Below are 21,150 nucleotides of genomic sequence, written 5' to 3' on the forward strand. Positions count from 1 at the left end.
AAATTTTTCACACGTATCCTAATGGCTATGCCCCCCTCACAATCCCTGGAGAAGAAACAAGAAAGGAGCAATAAAGCTTGGTGGAGAATGGTTCCCCACTCCTTTTGAAAAGGCACTGGAGTCAGAGGTCTTCTCTGTTATTTTATATGCATAATTACCTCAGACTAGGAGCTAGTTACACTGAAACAAAAGTTAACAGAAATTACAGCATTCCCCCACTTCCCACGGTCCATATTCTCCTCCCCTTCTCATCCATCACCCTCTTTTCTCTCTCAAAAGAGCTAGTTTTTAAACAGGTGCCGTTCGTGACACCACGCGCTCCCCACTGAATTCTTATATCTGAGTGTACATGTATGAAAATGTGTGTTTTTAGGAAATGTTATTTGAGGGATTGGAAGTCAGTGTACTTATCCCACTTTGAGGCACTACTTATTCCACTTAAGGGGAAGATGGATAGACAGAATCCCAAAGGACTGGTAAACCATTTGACAATGAACGTAATCAAGGAAATAATGACAGTTGTAGACAGTAAGGGAGTGCAACTCTGTCATTTTCAGACTAATAGTTAAGAGGGCCTGAGTTGCCTTATTTTCACCAGGATAATTTCATGTTACTCTTAGAGAAGCTGCTAATTTATTAGGTCAGACAGATAGAATCAGAATTGTGCCCTAAGCAGAGAAACAGTTTTTGGTGATGAAAAAAGGAGAAGCATCAGATATTTAAAAGTTTCAGCGCATATCTAATTACATGAAAATTGTATCAATATTGTTACACCAAGAAAAAAAAATACAGCCTGTTGCCTGTAACCTCATAAAAAAGTTTGACTGCATTTAAATTACTGAAAGTCTGCACAGAACAAAACACTTAAGAACGCTCATAACTGTATTTATAAAATGTTACTTTATAAGCAAAGATGCATTTGAAATATATTTCTGCAATCAAAGCCAAAAGTCAAGTCATCTCAAAGGTGCATGTCAGAATGTAAAAGAGCTGGATTTGCCAGCCTCCCATTCTTTGGATCCAGAAATGTCTATCTCCCCCAAAACAACTCTGTACATATTTACACAAGTTCAGTTGTAAATTTCATAGCTTAGAATCGGAGAGAAATTTTCCCGTAAGAACTACTCAGAGAAGGTAACTCTGGGGGCACTTGTAGTCAACAAAGGGGACTCGTGAGTTGTTCCCATTCCCACTGATGTTGACAAAGCTTCAGCAGAACACTTCCAAAAGCTTGTGGCACGCAGATGCGGCACGCTGTTTTACAATAGGTGAAATTAAACCAGAAAGTGGAGGGTAAGAGGTCCCCCTACTAGAATCCAGAAACTTTTCTCCCTAGTATATCATAGCTGCTAAATAAATCTAGAAAGAACTTCAGAAGTTCTAACATGTTGGATTTGCAATTGATAATTTCATTTATAGAAAAAAATAATTAAAATTAAATATACCTGCAGCAGCAGTTCTTGTAGTTGGGCTCGCTTCTGTTTTATCCTTTCAATCCGCTTCTGTTTTTCTATCTTAAAATATAAATGTAAATCCATCAAGATGATTACTTAGTTACCTTGTCTGTTCCATTGTGCCAAACTGAACAGGCTTTAGAGCTACATTAGTGTGCTAGCACCATTACAAAAATCCATACTTTCTTTGTAAATGGTGGTGAATTCCATGGCGTGGTAAGTAAATTGCACAAGTCGTTTTGGCCCTACCCATTTGCCATATATTTTCTTCTTTTTCAAACAGACAAATCGCATAGTCACATGAGTTTCTCCATAAAACAGGTCTGACAAATTGTAATTTTCTTTCTTTGTCAACAATTTAAGCTTCTGTAAAGTATCAGTTATTACAAGAGACTGTATTATTTCCCCACCCATTCCTCCTCTTTTGTATTGTGCACTGAGTGCCGATTAGCACCAAATTAAACATTTGCTTGAGGTGGTGCTTTGGGTTGGGTTTTTTTTTTTCCTCCTGCCCTCCACTCTTTCGGAATTGTGCACATCCCTTCCACTGTTCTCCTAGCTGCAAGCTACTAAACATAAATGTGTGGAGACTGGGCTCAGGATCATCACCTGCATCTTTCCAGTGACCTCCACTTTCTGTTTGGACTGCTCATTTGAGACTTGATTAAACTAACAAGATTTCATCAACAGAAAGGGGGTAGAGGTAACATTTTCTACATGAGCACAGAATCCATTTCTTGCAACAGTTTTGTTAATGCCAGTTTATGGGGCAAAGCTATCTTCAATCTAAGTATGCAGTGTCTGGGTCAGCAATAGTACTGGATGTCTACTGACACTGCAGATACAATCAACAGTATTTTAAACAGTGTTCTGGGGCAACACTAAAGAATGGGACAGTAGTCATCATGTTTAAAAGCTGTTTTTCCTCATCATCCTGTTGGTGCCAGCACTGTATCACGGCTCCCAAAAATATTAAACTCTTAAATTACCTTTTCATTCAACCACTGGAACTAAATGATGCAGTCTTTTGAAACTTAGCTGGCCTAAAACCCCCTATTTTATTTACAATGTTGCTTTGTGGTGGTTCCCCCCACATGCACTTTAATGTTTAAAATGCTTGCTTCAGAGCACAGTAGATGACCTTTGGTGGCACAAATATGTAACTCTCAAAACCAATGAAGAGTACAGCTACAATTTAGATATGGTTTCTATATAACAAGCTTTTTTGTACCAATTCCTCACTTTTGCACTGGTAATCTTATTATGGAATCACACTGTAAGAAGAGCTGACACTTTATACAGCTTTAAAAGCAAAATTAATTCTGATTTTCACACCAAGAAAATACAGCTTTATTTTCTATTCTTTTCTATTATGTCATAGGAAGCAACATTTTAAGAAAATATGCCTGGTTTCCAGTTTGTACATATGTAATTAGAGCCTGAAACAGTGAATAGGATTATGATCACTGTAGATGACACAATGAAATTCAAGTTCCCTATTTGTAACAATAACCTATACTGAAAATAATGCATTCACATGAATGCATGTAAAATGTAGATTTATCCATAATTTTTTTAAAAAAAGTATCCTGGAGTATAATGATTGAGCATATGCATACTCCTTGGGTGGATGTATTTTCCAAGTTGCTGTAATGGACAAGGACAGTAAAAGCTTTTTTCTTACCACATCTAGAAAGACAATTGATGTAAATGAACCTGCATTCAAAAAAAATTGTTCTGTACTGGAGAGGCACCCCAGCCACCTTTTAAGATATTTAATGTCACAAGTATCACAAATATAATGCCTATTAAGATGTATTTACAGACAGTCATTACAGCACTCTGCAGTAAATACAGTAACTTGTGCTTTTTATTTATAGAGCATTTGGCCTGAAGGACAAGCAACATCTGTGCATATAAATTCTGGCATCCCTGCAAAAACATGGTAACTCTTAGCCTGCTGGAAAAATAATGGAAATAGCCAGTAAGTAAAACTTCATTTTTTTTCCCCTGCCAGTTCATAACTATTATTTGACATCCTAGCAGGAATTATTTTTCAATTTAATTTCCTTTGAATGGCGTTTCCAAGTACAGACATTAATACAAAATTGGTCTCCTTTCAGATGTATACCATTTTGTAAGCATAACTGCACCATAAATTCTTTTGACTTTCTTCTGGTTAATTTAGGCTACTACAGACTTTAATCTTAAAAGTAATCCCTGATTTAATCAATGTCCATTTTTGTACAGTAAACAGGGTTTTTTTTAAACTTCATGTAATGTATACTAAATAAAAATGAACTAAGCATACATAAACATATCCCTGTCAGTTTATTCAAATATCAAAAGTTGCATTTTCATAGTGTGCAAGAATCAAACCCAATCAGGTTCAAATTGAGAAAAAACCCCTCTTCTAAAAGCAGAGCAGCTCCAGTACCACAACCTGTGAACTATACAGAATTTCCCATCTACCTCACTTTACCTCTAGATTTTGACATTCCTGAGCTGAGTTTGTAGGAAGGCCGATCCATCTGATTTCCTTCTTTTCCTTTGAAATTATGTTCATTGCCATCAGGACATTAAGGGCATCATAAACTCTTCGTCTAATATTTTTCTGATCGTAAGCCTGCTAAGAAAACAATGCAGCATTAATTACAACAAAAGAATTCAAAAAGGGAAAAAAGATTGAACACATCCTTCATAGATATGTAGAAGATAAAACCCCAAAATGGCAGTTCAAGTCAGAGTGGTATTAAAACACGATGCCTTCATCTTCATACTACTTGGATACTACATGAGCGTGTTTGGTTGCAAATGGAAGCTTCTGACCTGCTTGAAGCCTCTGTGCAGCAAATTCCCATCATGGCAAGTCTGTTACAGTTGAAAAGCCCGACGAGACCACATATGGTGGGTACAAAAGTAGCCTTTTTTTATAGATAATTCTTTTGGCAGACTTCTCTATTTTGTTTATAATTTAGAGGGAGTTCAATTCTTCATTTTAATTCTTTATTTTTATATATTTTTAAACTTCAGAGGGTAAGGCTTTATATTTGCTAAGTAGTTAAGTAAGTGAAGGAAAAATATGATGTGTGGCAGGACAGTGCAGAAACAAAAGGGACAGAATTCCAAGATGAACCAGACAATTTTGCAATGGTATAACAAATTTCAACACATATTTGCTTACCGAATCTGTAGCTAGGTGGCTGTTAGAATTTGTGAATTCTGATACCAGCTCATCAGCGACTTCATTGTATGAAGTTGTTCCTTTACGTTGAACTTTTTCACATACTTTCATTGAAAAATGCCTCAGACCCTTCCCATTTTTATCTCCTTTTTTGCTTCTCTTACTGGAAGGAGAAAAGTAATTATTTTAATACATTGAATGTTAATAAGCTACTTTGTTACACAGCAAAAGGTCTACCTTTTGCAACAGGAATCGGGACTCATGACATTATGTACTACCTAAATGAAAAATAAAACTGTTCTGCTTTTCTGAATCAGTTTCTTGTTTCTTACAAGTTGGCAAAGTAGTACACTGGAGCCCTTTCCCCTTTCTCAGCGATTTCTACATTGATAGTATTTGAACACATGCTACTGGGCAGATGCTTAAAAAACTGGATTTTTAATTCATCTCCAGGTAGTTTCACAAAAGAGCAACCGAAAAAAGGGGGAAAACCTCACAGGGTGTTTGTGTGCCTGGAAGCCAGATTTACAGGGAACTCTCATTTTTGTGCTTAAAATAGAAAGGCTCAGACATCTCTATTTACAATACAGCGCCTTAATTCTCCTAACAACCAAGTTTAATGTCTGTGCCATCATAGTTAAGACTGAGATACAAGAATCTCTTTTGTGGAGAGTAAGTACATATTCATTGGTTTTTATGGTGCCAAATTAAAAACCGGCAACTGTCAGGGTTATTTTCCATTCACTTTCTTCCTCCAGAAAAGCAAGAGCTTAGATAATGGTAATGGAAAAAACAGGAGCAATTGGTTTTATCACACAAGCTAGATTTGGATGAGTATTTCAACAGAAGCCTTTAAAAAGCTCAGCTGTGTTGGTTTTGGGTTTTTTTTAATTACAGTGTTACAAGTTGGTTTGATAATATGTTTCAGGGAGATCTATTATTTTACAGAAAAAGGCCTAGTTCTGTCAACAGTAACAAGCTAAGGAAAACATTAAAATACAAAAATGCTTTTCAGAATTTTGAATGTATTGAAGAAAACAGAACACTGGAAAGAAGGACAGAAGAAAAGGAAGAGTGGAAAGGAACACCAGAAGATTTAGAAAAAAACAACACTCCTAATCCCTACACAGTTATTCAATTTGAGTAACCCCTGATAGGTAAACAAATAAAACCAGCTTGAATGCATTCAAAGAAGTTTCAGAAGCAAAGGAAAAGATCATCTATTTATAAGAATTTGTCACATTGAAAACTAGAACAATCCTGTTTCTGAAGATGTGTTGTTGCTTTTTTTCACAACTCCAGTATCATCTGTAACAGCAAATGTATTTATCAGGAAGTGATAAAGCAGAGAGTAATGAATTCTAACTACAAAGAATAACATACAACATAACTTTTACATGGAGGAGTGAAAACTGCTGAAAGTGGGAACTGGACACCCACCTCTCTGAAGGGCAGAGCTGAAGAAGTAGAACAGGTATGACTGTAAACATAAAATATATATATATATGTTCAGTAATACTCACCTTTCTGAAAAATCTGATTCTATAAATTCTCGAGTCCGCTTCCTGTCCCTAAGAAAAGACAATTCAAACTTAGATGAAAATAACATTATATATTTAGACCAACAAAATCAATGTATTTGGGGCCTAGCTGGGTACTAATGTTTGCTGTTACATGTTTACTGAAAGGGGAAAACAGCACACACACAGCTTGACAAAATTTGAGAAAAGGTGGTTATGACTTTGGAGGCTGTCTGAGCTCACTGCCAGACAAGTTCTATTCCCAGTTTTACCATGCTTTGCCCTTATGATTTTAGGGAAGTCACTTCATCTGGAACTACAAGAAGTGCTGATGTGAGCTAGATAACCAAATCCCATCAAAAAGGAGAAGCTGGGCTCCTTCGAAAATTCCTATTTAAAATTCCTCCATGTGGAAGAAAAATGCCTTTAAACAGCACATAAGATATATCCTATATTTTCAGGACATTGAATGTTTTGGTATCTTTAAACAAAAAACAAGGTAAAACACTAAACATTTGTATTAGAGCTGATGCGTACAGAGCTGAAGAGAGATGCTCTGAAGAAGCAGTTGACGTGAATTTTGCATAGGAGTAGCAGTCACCAATCGTTGCTGGTTTCCTTATCGTTCTGTTTATTAGCTACAGCAAGCAGACTTCAGAAGTTGTTTTCCAAACTTGTCTTTTATTCTTGCAGCTGATACAACGCACATTGCTTGAGAACTATTGGTAAATTACTTCACGTTGTTACCCTGCAGTTTCAAAACCAGGGCTCCCAGCAGATACTTATGCAGCTAAAAACCTGACAACTTTATGAAGGGAGCTGAACAAAAATGATGGATTTGAAGGTCTGTGCCATGAAAGCCTGCACGTATGTGGTTGTGCGATCCAGAACCCATCAGCAGACGTCTTCCTCGGCAGCAACAGCGGGGTTTGTCTTTGGCAATCCCTGTCCATGGTGCTTAACCGCTCACGCTGCGCAACTGGGGGTCTGAATGCAGCAGAGCTGGGGCGGGGGGCTGGAGCGGCAGCGAACGGAGAGCTGTCCCCTGGTCTGTAAGCCAGGCTGACGGAGGTTGTATGGAGCCCTGAGAATGGGTATGCTCTTGTCTCATTTGATTTTGGAAACAATTTGGAATCTGTGAAGAGGAGTAAACAACGGGTAAAGCAAGGAGTCTGGACTTGGCAATCCTCTGGAACTGTCTTCAGCAAGGGCTCTCTGCTTAGGTTTGGCAACACCACAGACCCCTCCTCACTCTGTTCTCCAGATGAAAATACGACCTATCGTACAGCCTTCTGCAGGGATCAGTATCGATCGGCCAGTCTGGACAACATCTTGCTCCTTTTTAGCGGCGAAACAATAGTTAGGCTCATTGGAAATACTGTGTCTAGATTTTGACAGTATACAAACAGAAGGATGGTGCTTCTCCTTGGTGGTGGTGGTTGATGCACTGCCACTAGGCTTCTCTCTGGGAATCTCCATCACCTGGGTTTGGATGAAGCTTAAGAAAGCTAGCAGGCATTGATTCTCTGGTTTGGCAAGCTGTGAATAGACACTGTAGCTTTTCCCTCCTCTGGGTACTGAAAGAGCTTCTGCCTGGCCTCCACATTGCACAACATTTGCCGAAGCAAAGTAATCTTCGACAACTCCTTTTTCAAATAAAATCAGAACTAAGTGGACTCAAAAGGTATTTGAGGAGATAGACACATACTCAACAAAAAATCAAGCTTAAAAACTGCTCAGCTGGGCATGCAGTTTATTGACTCTATGGTGGGAATACAGCGACTGGGAAGTACAAGCCTATGACAGTCCTTGCTTACAGCACAGAAGGAAGAAAGTCAAGGTACAAACATTATACTCTCATTTCTGCCATGTCCTAGATGCTCCATTTTCCCACCTCTAAAGCTGGAAAGGTACTACTGACATTCATCACCTGTTTAGAAAAATTAACCCAGATACGGACATAAATTAATTTTTAATTTTCAGAGGCAAAGCACTACATCTGTCTTAAGACAGATAAGCTCAGCAGTACTGTTATTAAAAAAAAAAAAAATCATGGAATACTGTAAAGACCAGATTTCCTTAGAAGAGAGAAAGATAGTCATGTTATTCTGGAGTACCTCAGAACCCCATGAAAACTTGTTGCTACTGTAAAATAGTAACAAAAATACAACATTGATTACATTCAAAATTTTCCATTAAAGCTTTATTCTTAAATGCCTCTGGAAGCATTTTTGATAGTCTCTCCCCCTGTTGGCACCCGCTGATACGCTCAACAGCAAAGCTACTTGGATATACCACGAACTTATGAAAAAAACAAAGGCTTCTTCTAACAGGACTCATGGATTTGTGACTCTCCATTTTCACAAAGAAACAGACACTGCCATAAAACAAAATTAAAACAGTGAAGTGACTGGTGCTTGTACTTTCGTGTTCACATGTTCCAGACATCAAAGTGCGTGATAGGCTAAAGAGCATTCTCCTTTTAGTTGTGCAGTAACTAGAAGCCGTAAGCCAACATATAGATACAACAGTATAAATAAAGGAAAAAATCAGAACAGATCCTCAAACATCTTTAAATAAAACAAAAATCTTACCCTGGGACCCAGCCAGAAGCTTCCGTTATGTGTGTCTGTGTGACCATTGTTGAAGCTGGATTATATGGACTCCCAATCAGAACACTCCCTGAATTGGTCAGTCTTTGTGATGTGCTTATGATCTACAAAATTTAGAAATAAAAAACACAGCTCTCTTAAGAAAACAGAGGTTTGGTTTTCCTAAAACAGCCCAGAATTCATACTAAGCATGGTACTAAGAAAAAAATAATAATTCTGTACCAGCTGCAAGCTGCAGTCAAAATATACAGAAGACGTCATCAGAAGATCTTCACACATGAAAGTAATTATAATGCTGTTAAGTTTTCTACTAATTGTACCATATTACTGTATTATTCATATGGACAAGATCTAGACAAATAGAAATAATTACTAGGTATGGCAGGTAGGATCTGTACCTATATACATCTAATTCTTTCTTCGAGAGTACGTCTAGGCAATTTCTTGATCACTGTAATCAATAAAGCCTCCTTTCCAATAGATTTGTCTCTTGCAATTGTCTGTCTTTAGTACCAAAGACAATCTGAGCTGCAAGCAAAGTATTCCCTGCAGTTTCTAGCACTCACAAGATCTCAAGGCATTCCAGCAAGCTAATAATACAACACTGTACCTATGGAATTAACTGTAAAGTCTGTACAGTATAGATAGAATTTACATTTATTAAAACCTGGTGAAATTGTATGTGCAATGGTTGCTAACACTAAGACACTTGGTCTCAACTTTCAAATCACATCATAAGCTCATTCTTTAAAGTAGGTCATCAGAAGAATTTAGATAGTATTTAAAAATGAAACAGTATTAATCAGTTAATCTTTAAAATAAAACACGTTAAATTATTTTGATTCCAGTATGGTAAGATTCATACCGAAGCTTCTTGGACAGTGCTTTTTACTCATACACCTTATTTGCTTTTTTAAACTTTATTTTACTTTACTCCATTTGTTAGTGACATTTTGAGTACCTACTGTATTAAACTTTGTAGTTTCCTTTACTACTTAACTTACCCAACACCCATATAAGTATGTGGCAGATACTTTGTTTGGTATCCATCAATATTGTTTAAACAAGTAGAAAAAACAGTATCTGAAGAATTTCCCATTTCCTTAGCTCACTGAGCATTACTTCACATCCCTCCTGACACCACACCGTGATTACATACATGTATTTTTTATCTTAAAGACATAGATTCATCTTATTTATTTTTGCAAGCGGATAACTTGACAGAAACAAGTGAAAACAGAAATTTAGGAAAACCAAAACACAGGTATAAGTTCGATATTTACTGGTTGATACTGGAGAACAAAAGATCCCTGGCTGGCTGCTTTACACACTGCATGTAAGCACAGGAAAGGTATCAACTTTTACCAACTTACTGCTACAATGGCTTTAAGTCAGAAACATTTTGTGATAGAATGATTAATTTTTAAAAGCTTGCTTAAATTCAGCACTGGTGTAACACCAGTATGTAAGTGAGAATCAGTAATGTAGTACTTCAATTAAACATCAATCCAATCCAGTAACTTTTTATATCAATTTCTTGCAACACTATAAATAATGTTTATTTGCAGTAAGCACATGGTTCTGCCACCATATGGCAGACACACGCCAGGGAGAAAAGATTTTAAATATTTTGCACACTGAAATGCATTTCACCACATTCCACCCTCCCCGAGGTTTCACACTGCTCTGCTGATGTCTTGTAAATCACAGATCAAGCGTGTCATCAAAGAGTATTTTATGTCCCATCTCCTCATCATTTTCTGGCGACAGCCACTGTAATAAACTGAGGTGGCAACATCAGGTTCGAGTGTTTCCAAGACCGACCTGTCCCGTATCTTTCTACCCCTGGGTGCCATCTAGTGGGGACAGACACCAGAAGCACGCGCTCCCGGCACCCCCTTCCCTTCCCTCCCCACGGCACCCCTTTCCCTCCCCACGGCAGCCGCGCCGCTCGGGGAGCGCCCTGTTCGATGGACACTTGCAGGCAGTAGTTGCACAAGCACAAAAATCCACCTGTCTACAGCTTATTGTTAAAGCTGCAAGTTCTTGGATGTGGGGACACGGATGTCACGGGTATACAAATCGGTGTTATTTCAGTGTCACTTTTAAATTTACTTTTGAACGTTTGCTTTCACAAAAAATGCTACACCGAGTATTTTCAGAGGACTAATTCCATCTTCTCTTAACAGCAAACATTTTTCCAGTGTGCCTGAAGTAATCACATAAATTCACTGCACAGCATAAAAAGGAAAAAGAAAATCTCACCGCAGTTTAGCAAATAGAGCATCTGTAGGATGTGTTAAATCCCTGTAATTAAGTACTAACATTTTATCAGTAATACTTATGCTGTTAAATTTACACCTACAGACTGAATCTGAAGAAACTGTAACAAACACCCATACACAAGAATCCAGCCTGCAAATTGTGCTGGTTTCACCATTTGCACAACCATACCCCAAGGGATTCAGACCAATGGTCACCGCTCAGTCAACAGCCCACTCCACTGATCCTGGGGGCTGTGTGCTTGTGTGAAGGACCTAGAGCACACGCAAGGGCTGTAACCTACAGTGGTTAAGTAAAGGCAAAAACCCCTCGCGGCAGCAGGATGTTGCTAACACATAGGAGATGCCAAAGGGGTGTTAACATTCCCACTGTTAAGAACCTGTGACCATTCTCTTTTAAATGGTCTGGGATGTAACACAGCCATACACTGGATGTCTTAGGAGATCTGTGTTAATGGCTATTTAATAAGAAAATGTTTTCTGAATATAGATCTATCCTTGCAAAACAGCAGAATAAAATAAAAGAATAAAAAAATTTAAAATAAAGAATTTATTTAAAATAAGAATAAAAAATAAAAATAAATAAAACGTATGTGTCACACCATGCAGTAGCTTTTGCAACTTTTACCTGCTACAGAACCTAAACTGTTAACTAGGGTTCATTTCAACAAAAGGCAGGGCCTTGAGAAGTCACTCCTAAGAGTAGGAACTGCCTTAACTGACTGCTCTGCCCTGTTCTTGGCTATTATTTATTGCAGTCACAAAAAAAATCTTTTGTAGTAGAACAATTCCAGCGAAATGCTACAGGGCACATGCTCTAGCAATACCCGCATGAGTACTGATGCACTGAGGAACGCTGTTCTCTGGCAGACAGCCTGTGGCTAGTACTTCAGATGGAGAGCTCTACAGAGTGGCGGATGCAGCCTGGGGGGGCCTGGCTGTAATCCTGCTGCCCATCTGTCCAACTGGGATAAAAGCCATTGAACAACAGTAATAACTTCTGATGTGAAAAAGACCCACCACAATTATTTATAAACACGTTAAATGGTTCTTGTTCTTAGGCTAGGCGCGTGGCAAGTAGGCATCAGGTTACTAGAAACAGTTCACTCTATTGCCTGTTCAGTTCTCTGGTCACCAGAAAACCAAAAATTTTTCTCAAAAGCAGATCCAAAATCCCCGAAACAGCAATATGCTCTCATATACAGTTCCATTGACAGGAAAAGACAGTTTTAAGAAGAGTAGTTTCAACAAGCTAAATCTCTAGCGACACATCCGAGACATTCAGTTTTTGGCAATGCTGGAGATTTGCTGGTAAGAACATGACTCAAAATATTCAAAGAGTATCAATAACATTCTTAACGAGTTGGTTTTTTTTTTTTCCTTAATACACTTCTGAGTAATAGTTAAAATGTCAACTGGTAAAGCTGTTTCAATTTCCATTCAAAGCCAGGAAGATAGGTATCCCCTAAGGTCACATAAGATCGTTGGGAGTGGCAAATCTGGTATGTCAAGATTGCTGTACCCACACGTCACCACCTTTCCATCCAGGTGGGGCACTTCAGCAGCCTTTGCAGCTGAGGCAGGAAGCAGCAAGTTCCTAGCACTGTTCCCATCTTTGTTTTTCATGTTTCCATATTACATCAACAGGAAGTCACGCAGCTAGTTACACAAGTGTAGCATTACCGGAGTTGCAAAACTTACCATTTGGGGTCCAACATTCACATTGATTGGTCCTAAGGTTTTTGGCAAAATCTTAGTTGGGGAGTTGGTGCTGGAAACTGGTAATGTGATTATTGAAATATTACCTAAAAAGAGCAGTAAAAAGAGAGTTTTAAATTACACTTCCTTAGTAACCTGTGAATAACACTTTGGCAAATTCTCACATCATTTTAAGGTTTTGGAATCAGGTTAGCTTTTTTGTCTCGTACACTGCAAGCACACCCTCCCATAAAAGCCTCCAGACCTTTTAGCAGATGTCACAAGGACACCTCACAAAACTACACCTTCACTATTTCACCTTTAAAATTACGTGTTAGTATTTTATTTCCAGAAACAATGTCTTCTTGTCTAAGACAAAGAGTGCACAGCCTGCCATACCTCAGCATTAAAAGTTAAAATTAATGAGCATACTTCTAGAAAGTCAGCACATAAATCCTAGTTATAATCATAAGCACGTGTACAAAATACGTGTCCATGTATCTTCATAGCCTTAACTGTTCCTCATCTGACTATACTAAAGTATTCTACAAACATCAGTGAAGTAAGCCTATCACAGCCTATCACTGTACAGATGGAGTAAATAACGCCTTTGCAACTTACCTAAAGTAACAGAGCAGGCAGCTGGACGTCAAGATAAAGCCAACCATGCCATCTCTAACCCAGCGTGTTCTCATCCAAAGATGTTTATCATCTTTGTGATCTCGGTCTGCTTACGGATCGAACTCACCATGCCTTCGCACAAAGAAGCGCAGCCCGTACCTCACAAATGCTGCTGCTCCTCCTCTATTCCAAATCGTATCTTGTAATCTTGATTAATTCACACTTAATGTCTTAATCAAAACTGTCATGCAGCACTACCATTAGCCCACGAGTGTGCAAACTGTTGTACACAAGCCACTCAAAGCAGTGAACGCTTAGTTATCTATGGACATTGTGGCAGCAGCAGCTCCTGTCTCTGACAGTTTCAAAGCAAGAGAGCTGGGAATCGATCACTCAAATACCTCCCCGCATTCTTATGCACAGCCTTATTCAAAATGGGGAATTACAGTGGCGGGTCTGGAGGCAGAATCAAATATAAGGAAGAGCTGCCCCTGCCCCGTAATCCACAGAGTCAGCTTGCGTCTAGCTGGGGTCATGAGCCTAAGGACAAGGACTGGCTCCTGAAGAGCTACTTATGCTCTCTGGCACTAGCAGACAGAAACTGAAGGCATCTAAGGTGACGAGTTCCTTCAGAACAGTGCAGACACCAGCCCTCACCACTGCCCTGCCTTCCTCCTTCCACAGGAGCTGGCCAACATTCAGCTTAGCCCAGATGGTCCCAAGCTGACTCGGTGTTTGACATCTCTGTTCCCTGGTCTTTTCTCATACAACCCGTTCCGCTCCACTGCCCGCTTTTCTCTTCTCACTTGATCCTGAACCACGGGGGTTTTGTTTGTTTTTTTTTTTATTTCAGTACACCTATGTTCTGCCATGAGGTGACTGGAAAATCATAAACTCAACAGTGTAACTTCTCTGTGATACGAAGCAGAAGCAACATAATCAAGAGAACCCCCCCCCCGTGGTAGGGGGCTTGGACTAGATGACCTTTAGAGGTCCTTTCCAACCCAAACTATTCTATGATTCTATGAATACTTAAAGGATCTTCTGTAGCTACAGCATGGAAGTAGAAAAGATGTAGACATACGCCAAGTCCCACCTTTATAAAAAATGAACAGATACGAGAAGTATTTACAATTTGAGATAAGGATGTTCCAATGTTCTGTGTAAATTCCTTTGGCATCTGGAGTGAGACTACTACTTAGTATTAATTTTCCAAAAGGCAGATCTGTATCTGAGAACATCAGAAGCAGCTTGCTTCTTCTCTATTCAGTAAATTGACTAATTTATTCAGTCACCTAACTCACCTAGGAAAAAAAACTTATAAAACCAACACACTCGCAAACCCACCGCCACAGTAAATCCTTGCTCTATTATGAAACACCTTTTGTGAGGTAGTGCCAGAGTGCACAAGACAAAAGTAATTCATGATTTACATACACTGTGTTCCCATTTTGAGCTCAAAATAGTTCTCTAAACTGGCCAGTTACTTGTCAATTTTACTTTTGCTACAGGATTTTGCCCAGGATTTGCTAAGCTGTGCTAGCGTATTCTCATCAAAACCTAATCTCCCCTCTCATCGCAGGCTGTTGTCATCAGTGACGTGCCTGTTACTTCACAGTACTGCTGCAGAAATCTTCCTCTTTTCTGCTGCAGCTGAAACTTTTGGCCCCTTTTTCTCCAAGATCAGCTCTCACGGTTTTTCTCCTTGTCCCTTTTCTTATCAAGAAATAAATTACTTTCCCCAGTGCCGACAACATAAGGTCACATGGCAAAGTGCAGTAAAATTCTGAAATGCCAGCATGTGGCTTACAGTTCTCTTACCACAGGGCCACACCACGGAGCCGTCTCCAGCGGCACTTCCTGGCCTGCCAGAGGCACCGTAACGTCACGTTTCACAATGCAAGATTGAGACCTGTCAGACCTACCGTACCGTACAATTAGCACTGCTGGTGTACAGTTAAATGTACGCGTCTACATCCCACATCAATCGCTGCGCACACGGTTTGTTTCTTTCTCAACGTGTGGCATGTAGATTGTAATCTATTTGCACCGGCAATAGTTTTTAACATATGTATGTACCTCCCCTCACGCACACATGCAGACTCTCTGAAAACTGTATCTTAAAAATACAATACCCATGGCCAAAGCCACACGCAACCACCAGATTTACTGTAGCAGCCCTGGAAAAAACACTAATTAAGAGCTACTGCTGCACCGTGCCTTCATTTACAAGGCTACCTAGATAAAAGTATACGGTCACCATTAGGGCAACTTTAGTAAATACAAGGGTCATTCAAATTACTTGACCTCGATTTTAAAAAGACAGTTGCTTACATATGACATGTTTAAAAGTCTTTTTGGCTAGAGTTACTGTCAGTAAGAAAGATCTTAATCTTCTAATCCCTACACAAATCCCACATTTGGCAGCAGAAGTGTCCAAATGATGTTAAGAGTTGATCAAGTTTTCAAAGAAATGTTTCCCTGGCCTTGTCCCTCCTTTAAAATTTCTTTATGGGTAAATATAAATATGTCAATGCATAGACTTTTAAACACAGATAGGATGGAGAGGGACCAGTTTCTTTTTATGAGTGAGGTCTCTCTCATCCACCACGGACAGAAGGAAAGAGCAACTGAATTTTTCACAATAAGAGTCGTTCTGTGTGTTTGTCAGCAGTTGAAAAAATGGTAAACAAAAAGTTCTATCACTTACAAATAAAATATTCCTCCCTCCTGCTTTCTTTTTTTCAAAAATAGTGTCATAGTCCAGATACTCATGTGACCTCAACTGCTCCAAATATTTAATGATGGAGACACCACCTTCCCATCTCTCTTCGCAGCAAACATGACAGTTGGTTCAGTTAGTTGCTGCAAAAAGTTAATGCGTTTCCAAATAGAACACATCAGCACCCCAACCTGAAGAGACAGATTTTGCAGTCAGTATCGCCAGTGTCACTGCTCTTCTCTAAACAAAGAGAAATCCAACTTGCAAGAGCATCCCGTCCTGCCCGCGGCCCTTGCGCAGGGGCAGCCCAGGTCCATGGGACACAGCTGCCGCTCAAAGACCTGGAGCTGGCCAGGACCGGTCCCAGCGCAAAAAAACCACCACCACAAACTGGAAACTGCCGACACAAGTACAACCAGCTCTGAGAGCAGGCACTTGCTTGATAAGATGACCAGCTGTATTTTACACCAAATTTTCGAGGTTAGTGCAGCTCTGTTTGCTGAAGAGCTGGTAATTTCTAAAGTTTTGAAGGCAAGGTAGTATTACAAAACAGCAAGCATCAACAGGAACAATCTCTTCAAGTCTTATTTATAAAACAGCACAGAAAAAGTACAAGGAGGAAGTAGATGTCATACTGTAGATCATCTAGAAAGTATTCAACAGATTTCTGTTTTCAACTTAAAGTAGAAATATCACCAAACTAATCATATATACTTTATCACATAGCAATTGTAAAGGCTTTAAACGTGATCAAATTCCAAATAAATGCCAAGTCTTAGTAACGCCCATCATTTGGGACAAAAAAGATTACACTGATTTATGTTCCACTGAAAAACAGCAGTGCGTACAGTGGTAAGCTGAACACAATGAGTCCCATCAGCCTCCTAGTCACGGTAATCTTACTGCATGGATGAAAAAAGGTCAGCAGAGATGGATCAAACTAGAATGATTTGTATAATAATACTCAGAATGATTTGTATAATAATACTCAATTCTTATATAATGTTTCTCAGCAGTACTTTCAAAGCACAAAGGAGGTCAGTGTCGTTACTCCCATTTTACCTATGGAAAACCAAGCACATGGGAAAGAAACCCTCTTAAAAGTCTCACAGAGAGGCTTGAACCACAATATATATAAAACCACCACAAACTGAGCATGCTCGTCACTGATGCAAATTCAAAATAAAAATCTGTCAGTGCACATACATATGTTTCGCTTAGAACAAAAGCACTTTGCTTCTACATAAATTATTTTTCCATCCCTCAGTCACCACTACTGTTGTTTCTCATGGAGAAAAACCAGTGTTGCAATTTTTTCGTATTTAGAAAAACATGATCACTACATAACTATTATTCTTCCTGGCATTCGCGAAATATTTTTACTTGCATGCACAAAGAAAAATTCAATTTAAATGATCTTCGGCTTCAAGCAGTCACAGAACAAAGTTATTCATGTTTATGTACACATATGCTCACATGCACACACTAACTAACCATCCCACAAGACTAACTTTAAATCATTACGTGGCATCCTAAATAGCTTAACTTCACACAAACAACATGGACTCCTACACAAATATGAAGCTGAAGAGGTTTTAGTGATTTTTTTCCTGTATAACTAAATTTGTTAAGTTTGCAGCTTAGTTGCAAAGATAATCAGAAACAATGTCAACCGGAGAATCTATGGAATCTGTCACAGCCAGTTTGAAGGAAACCATAGGTGATGGGAAGTACAGACCAACCAGCTGGGGTCACACACAATGCGTACGTCAACAAAAAAAGTCTTTGAATTTTTAGACAAAACACCAGGGAAGTGTTGGTAATTTGGATTTCATATTCAGAGCTCTGAAACAAACGTCCACATTTTTTAAAGTGTATCAGTGAACAGCCATTTTAAATAATACAGCCTATGGCTTGACGGTAATGGCAAAAAAATCCAGTTCAGAGTTGTGAAACATCGGAAGTCCACTAGGGTATTTTGCAATAACATATGTGATGTGTCCTCAGGCTCCTCTATTACACTAAAACATATATTGATGTCCAAGATCAGGATACAGTATTATAAAAGCATACAGAAAAACTGTATTATTAACATGCTATTAGTATGCATATATTTTCTTGGTACATTTCTTCATTTGTTTATTGCACAAACTTATTAGGCTATAAACCTAACTTTAAAAATTCCAGAGTCTGTAGAAGCACATACATATCTAGAAATATATGAAATCAAAGAGACCGGTAGGAAAGAAAAAACAAAATGGGGCAGACGGTATTTCAATGTACTTCAGGCTTACACTGACCAGTACATTTTCAGTCTTTTACTGTTCAATTTGAGACAAATTTACAGGAGTTAACAGTCATATGAATCTCAAAGTATGAAGTGTAGGCCTATTGATAACCGATTCTATTGTCTTGGTCATTCCAGCAGATCTCTTCAAGCACACAATGAACTCCCAGCGCTCTTCAGGCCTCGAGCTGGAACCCCCTAAGGCCCTGGTCAGTTATTCAGCACACTGCCACTAAAATTCGTTTATGTAGACCTCATCACCAATGCTCATTCCTGCCCGCAAGCCAGCATTGCCACGGCTATGGCTATGCAGTGAACTTGCCTTCTTTTCCTTTGGCAAGGGGGAACAATGGGTATTTTTCGGGCTGAATCTGTTCCCGGGTCCAGTGAACTGCTCAGCCACCTACACAGCTATGCTGGCACTAAGCAAAGGAAAATGTTTAAAAGTAGCTGTGAGGTGACCAGAGCCAACTTAACTGGCACTGCTGCCAGAGAAGATGTCTATCAAAGCAAGCAAAAGATTACATCACAAGGAAAGGCAGAAAATGGTAAATGTGTTTGTTTAAAAAAAAGAGACACCTGCCTTACTGCTTCCATTACAGTAGCATAGGCATATGGCAGTCCTGCATGTTGAGAAGTTTCTAAAACGCCAGCCCTATCAGGACTTAGTAAAAATTAGGTACTGCATTAAGAAAAGACATATTGAAACAAAATTCATTGTGAAGTTGTATTAAAAGTTAAGATTCCCACCCAAAGCAATCTGGATTGCAATTTGATCTGATTAAGGGATCCTCCCTCATGGAGCCTGTTGCAAGACTGGTGGTCTAGAGCTGGGCTCCCTTTTCCCTCCACAGCAATAAACAGAGACCACCACATAGATTCATAGAATTTAAGAATATAGTAACAAAAAAGTATTAACTAAGGACAGTACGATTCACCAAAACTATTGTGTTAGTCTACATTATACATTTTAAGATGAGAATCAAATATGTCACTCATAGTCAACCAGTTGAAAACTGTTGCTTCTTTCTTCCACACCCTATTAACTAATAACTGTCAAGTCACTGTTCATAGGCAAAAGTGGATCAGTACCCAGTGTCTTCACTCGGATACAGACACACTGGGTCAGCCAATAGATTTTGTTTAGGAGGCAAAAAGAACAGTTAACCTGTGAAATAAACTCATTTTTTACGTGCAAGAGTATTCCCCCATGAAAGATAACAAAATATGGTTTCGGTAACTTTTATAATTTTTTTTACAGGCACTTACAAATTCAGAGTTCTTCAAATTTTCAGGTCATTATCTATTGAAAATTAAGCTTGTGCTCCAGGTGACTTCTCTGTGTATTTAACTGATCTGATTTACTTTTGGGAATATCCCTTACTTGCAGGTCATGTAAGTCAAGTGCTTTTAAAATAAGCTAAAAGCATGCCAAAACAAGACCTTGGAAACAGCATAATTAAAAATGCAACCTATCAAATACAAGTTAATCCTTACTAGACTTTTTTCCATTTATATCAGATGTATTACCTCTTCGTTCCTACCAGCAGCTATGAGTTTTGAATGAAAAACCTTGTTACAGGAGACATCTTGTTTTTTTCGGAAATAAATTCTCATTGGGAGATTTCCGGCTGAAAGTCCGGTACGAATTTTTTTCCCCCAAACCAAGCCTTCCTGATCATTTCTACTGATTTTGCTTTTGTTTTTGCTGTAACTGTAACAATTCTGATCAAACCCCAACTTCTCAAGTTTATGAAAAACAGTAACTCATACCTAACCCCCCCAACCCGAAACTAACTATTCTTGGTAAAATATGTACTTAACAAGCAAAGTTGCAAGAATCTGCAGACAGAATCACAGAACAGTTGGGAGGGACCTCTGAAGGTAATCTCATCTGGCCCCCCTGCTCAAGCAGGCTCAGCCAGAGCAGGCTGCTCAGGACCACGTCCAGATGGCTTCCGAGTATCTCCAAGGATGGAGACTCCACAACATCCCTGGGCAACCTGTGCCAGTGGTCAGTCACCCTCACAGTAAAAAAAGTGCTTCCTGATGTCCAGAGAAAACCTCCTGTGTTTCAGTCTGTGCCCATGCCTCTGGTCCTCAAACAGGGGACCACTGAAAAGACCCTGGCTCCATCCTCTACGCACCCTCCCTTCAGGTATTTATATACACTGATAACTTCCCCCCCGAGCCTTCTCTTCTCCAGACTACAGCCCCAGCTCTCTCAGCCTTTCCTCGTATGAGAGATGTTCCAGTCCCTTCATGATCTTAATGGCCCTTGGCTGGACTCTCTCCACTGTCTCTCTCTCTCTCTCACCGGGGAGCCCCACAACTGGACCCAGTACTCCAGGAGCGGCCTCACCAGGGCCGAGCGGAGGGGAAGGGTCACCTCCCTCGACCTGCTGTCAACACTCCGCCCCACGCAGCCCAGGATACCGCTAGCCTTCCTCGTGGCAAGGGCCCACGGCTCATGGCCAGCCCGCTCCCCACCAGCACCCCCAGGTCCCTTTCTGCAGAGCTGCCGTCCAGCCTGTACCGGTGCAGGGGCCGTCCCCCGCCTCCCCCCTCCGCGATGACTTTCTCCAGCCTGTCAAGGTCCCCCTGGACGGCAGCACACCCCTCGGCCGCACCACACGCCGCCTGGCCATTTCAAAGGGCGCGTTCCCTGTAATACTGCAAAACCCCTCTGCTCCTGCTACCCGGGTTCAGTCAGGAGCTCCTCTTCTGCGCTTCCCTCCCCCCAGGCGGCGGCGCGGGGCGGTCCCCCCCG

At 39.8% G+C, this 21,150-nt stretch overlaps 1 protein-coding gene across 1 annotated transcript in view; it reads right to left on the reverse strand.

Annotated features, from left to right (window-relative positions):
* Positions 1-13,438, reverse strand: part of TFDP2 (transcription factor Dp-2) — a 32,773-nt gene extending 19,335 nt beyond the window's left edge. The window contains exons 1-7 of the mRNA XM_009286703.1: positions 13,372-13,438; positions 12,754-12,857; positions 8,753-8,874; positions 6,162-6,209; positions 4,639-4,801; positions 3,937-4,083; positions 1,446-1,514 (exon numbers count right to left, since the gene is read on the reverse strand). Of these exons, the coding sequence (XP_009284978.1) occupies positions 1,446-1,514; positions 3,937-4,083; positions 4,639-4,801; positions 6,162-6,209; positions 8,753-8,874; positions 12,754-12,756 (552 nt within the window). The 5' untranslated portion in view covers positions 12,757-12,857; positions 13,372-13,438. The remainder of the gene's footprint in view (positions 1-1,445; positions 1,515-3,936; positions 4,084-4,638; positions 4,802-6,161; positions 6,210-8,752; positions 8,875-12,753; positions 12,858-13,371) is intronic.
* Between the last annotated feature and the right edge of the window lie 7,712 nt (positions 13,439-21,150).

Source organism: Aptenodytes forsteri, unplaced genomic scaffold (assembly GCF_000699145.1).
Source record: "Aptenodytes forsteri isolate BGI_AS27 unplaced genomic scaffold, ASM69914v1 Scaffold184, whole genome shotgun sequence".
In the NCBI taxonomy this organism is placed as follows: domain Eukaryota; kingdom Metazoa; phylum Chordata; class Aves; order Sphenisciformes; family Spheniscidae; genus Aptenodytes; species Aptenodytes forsteri.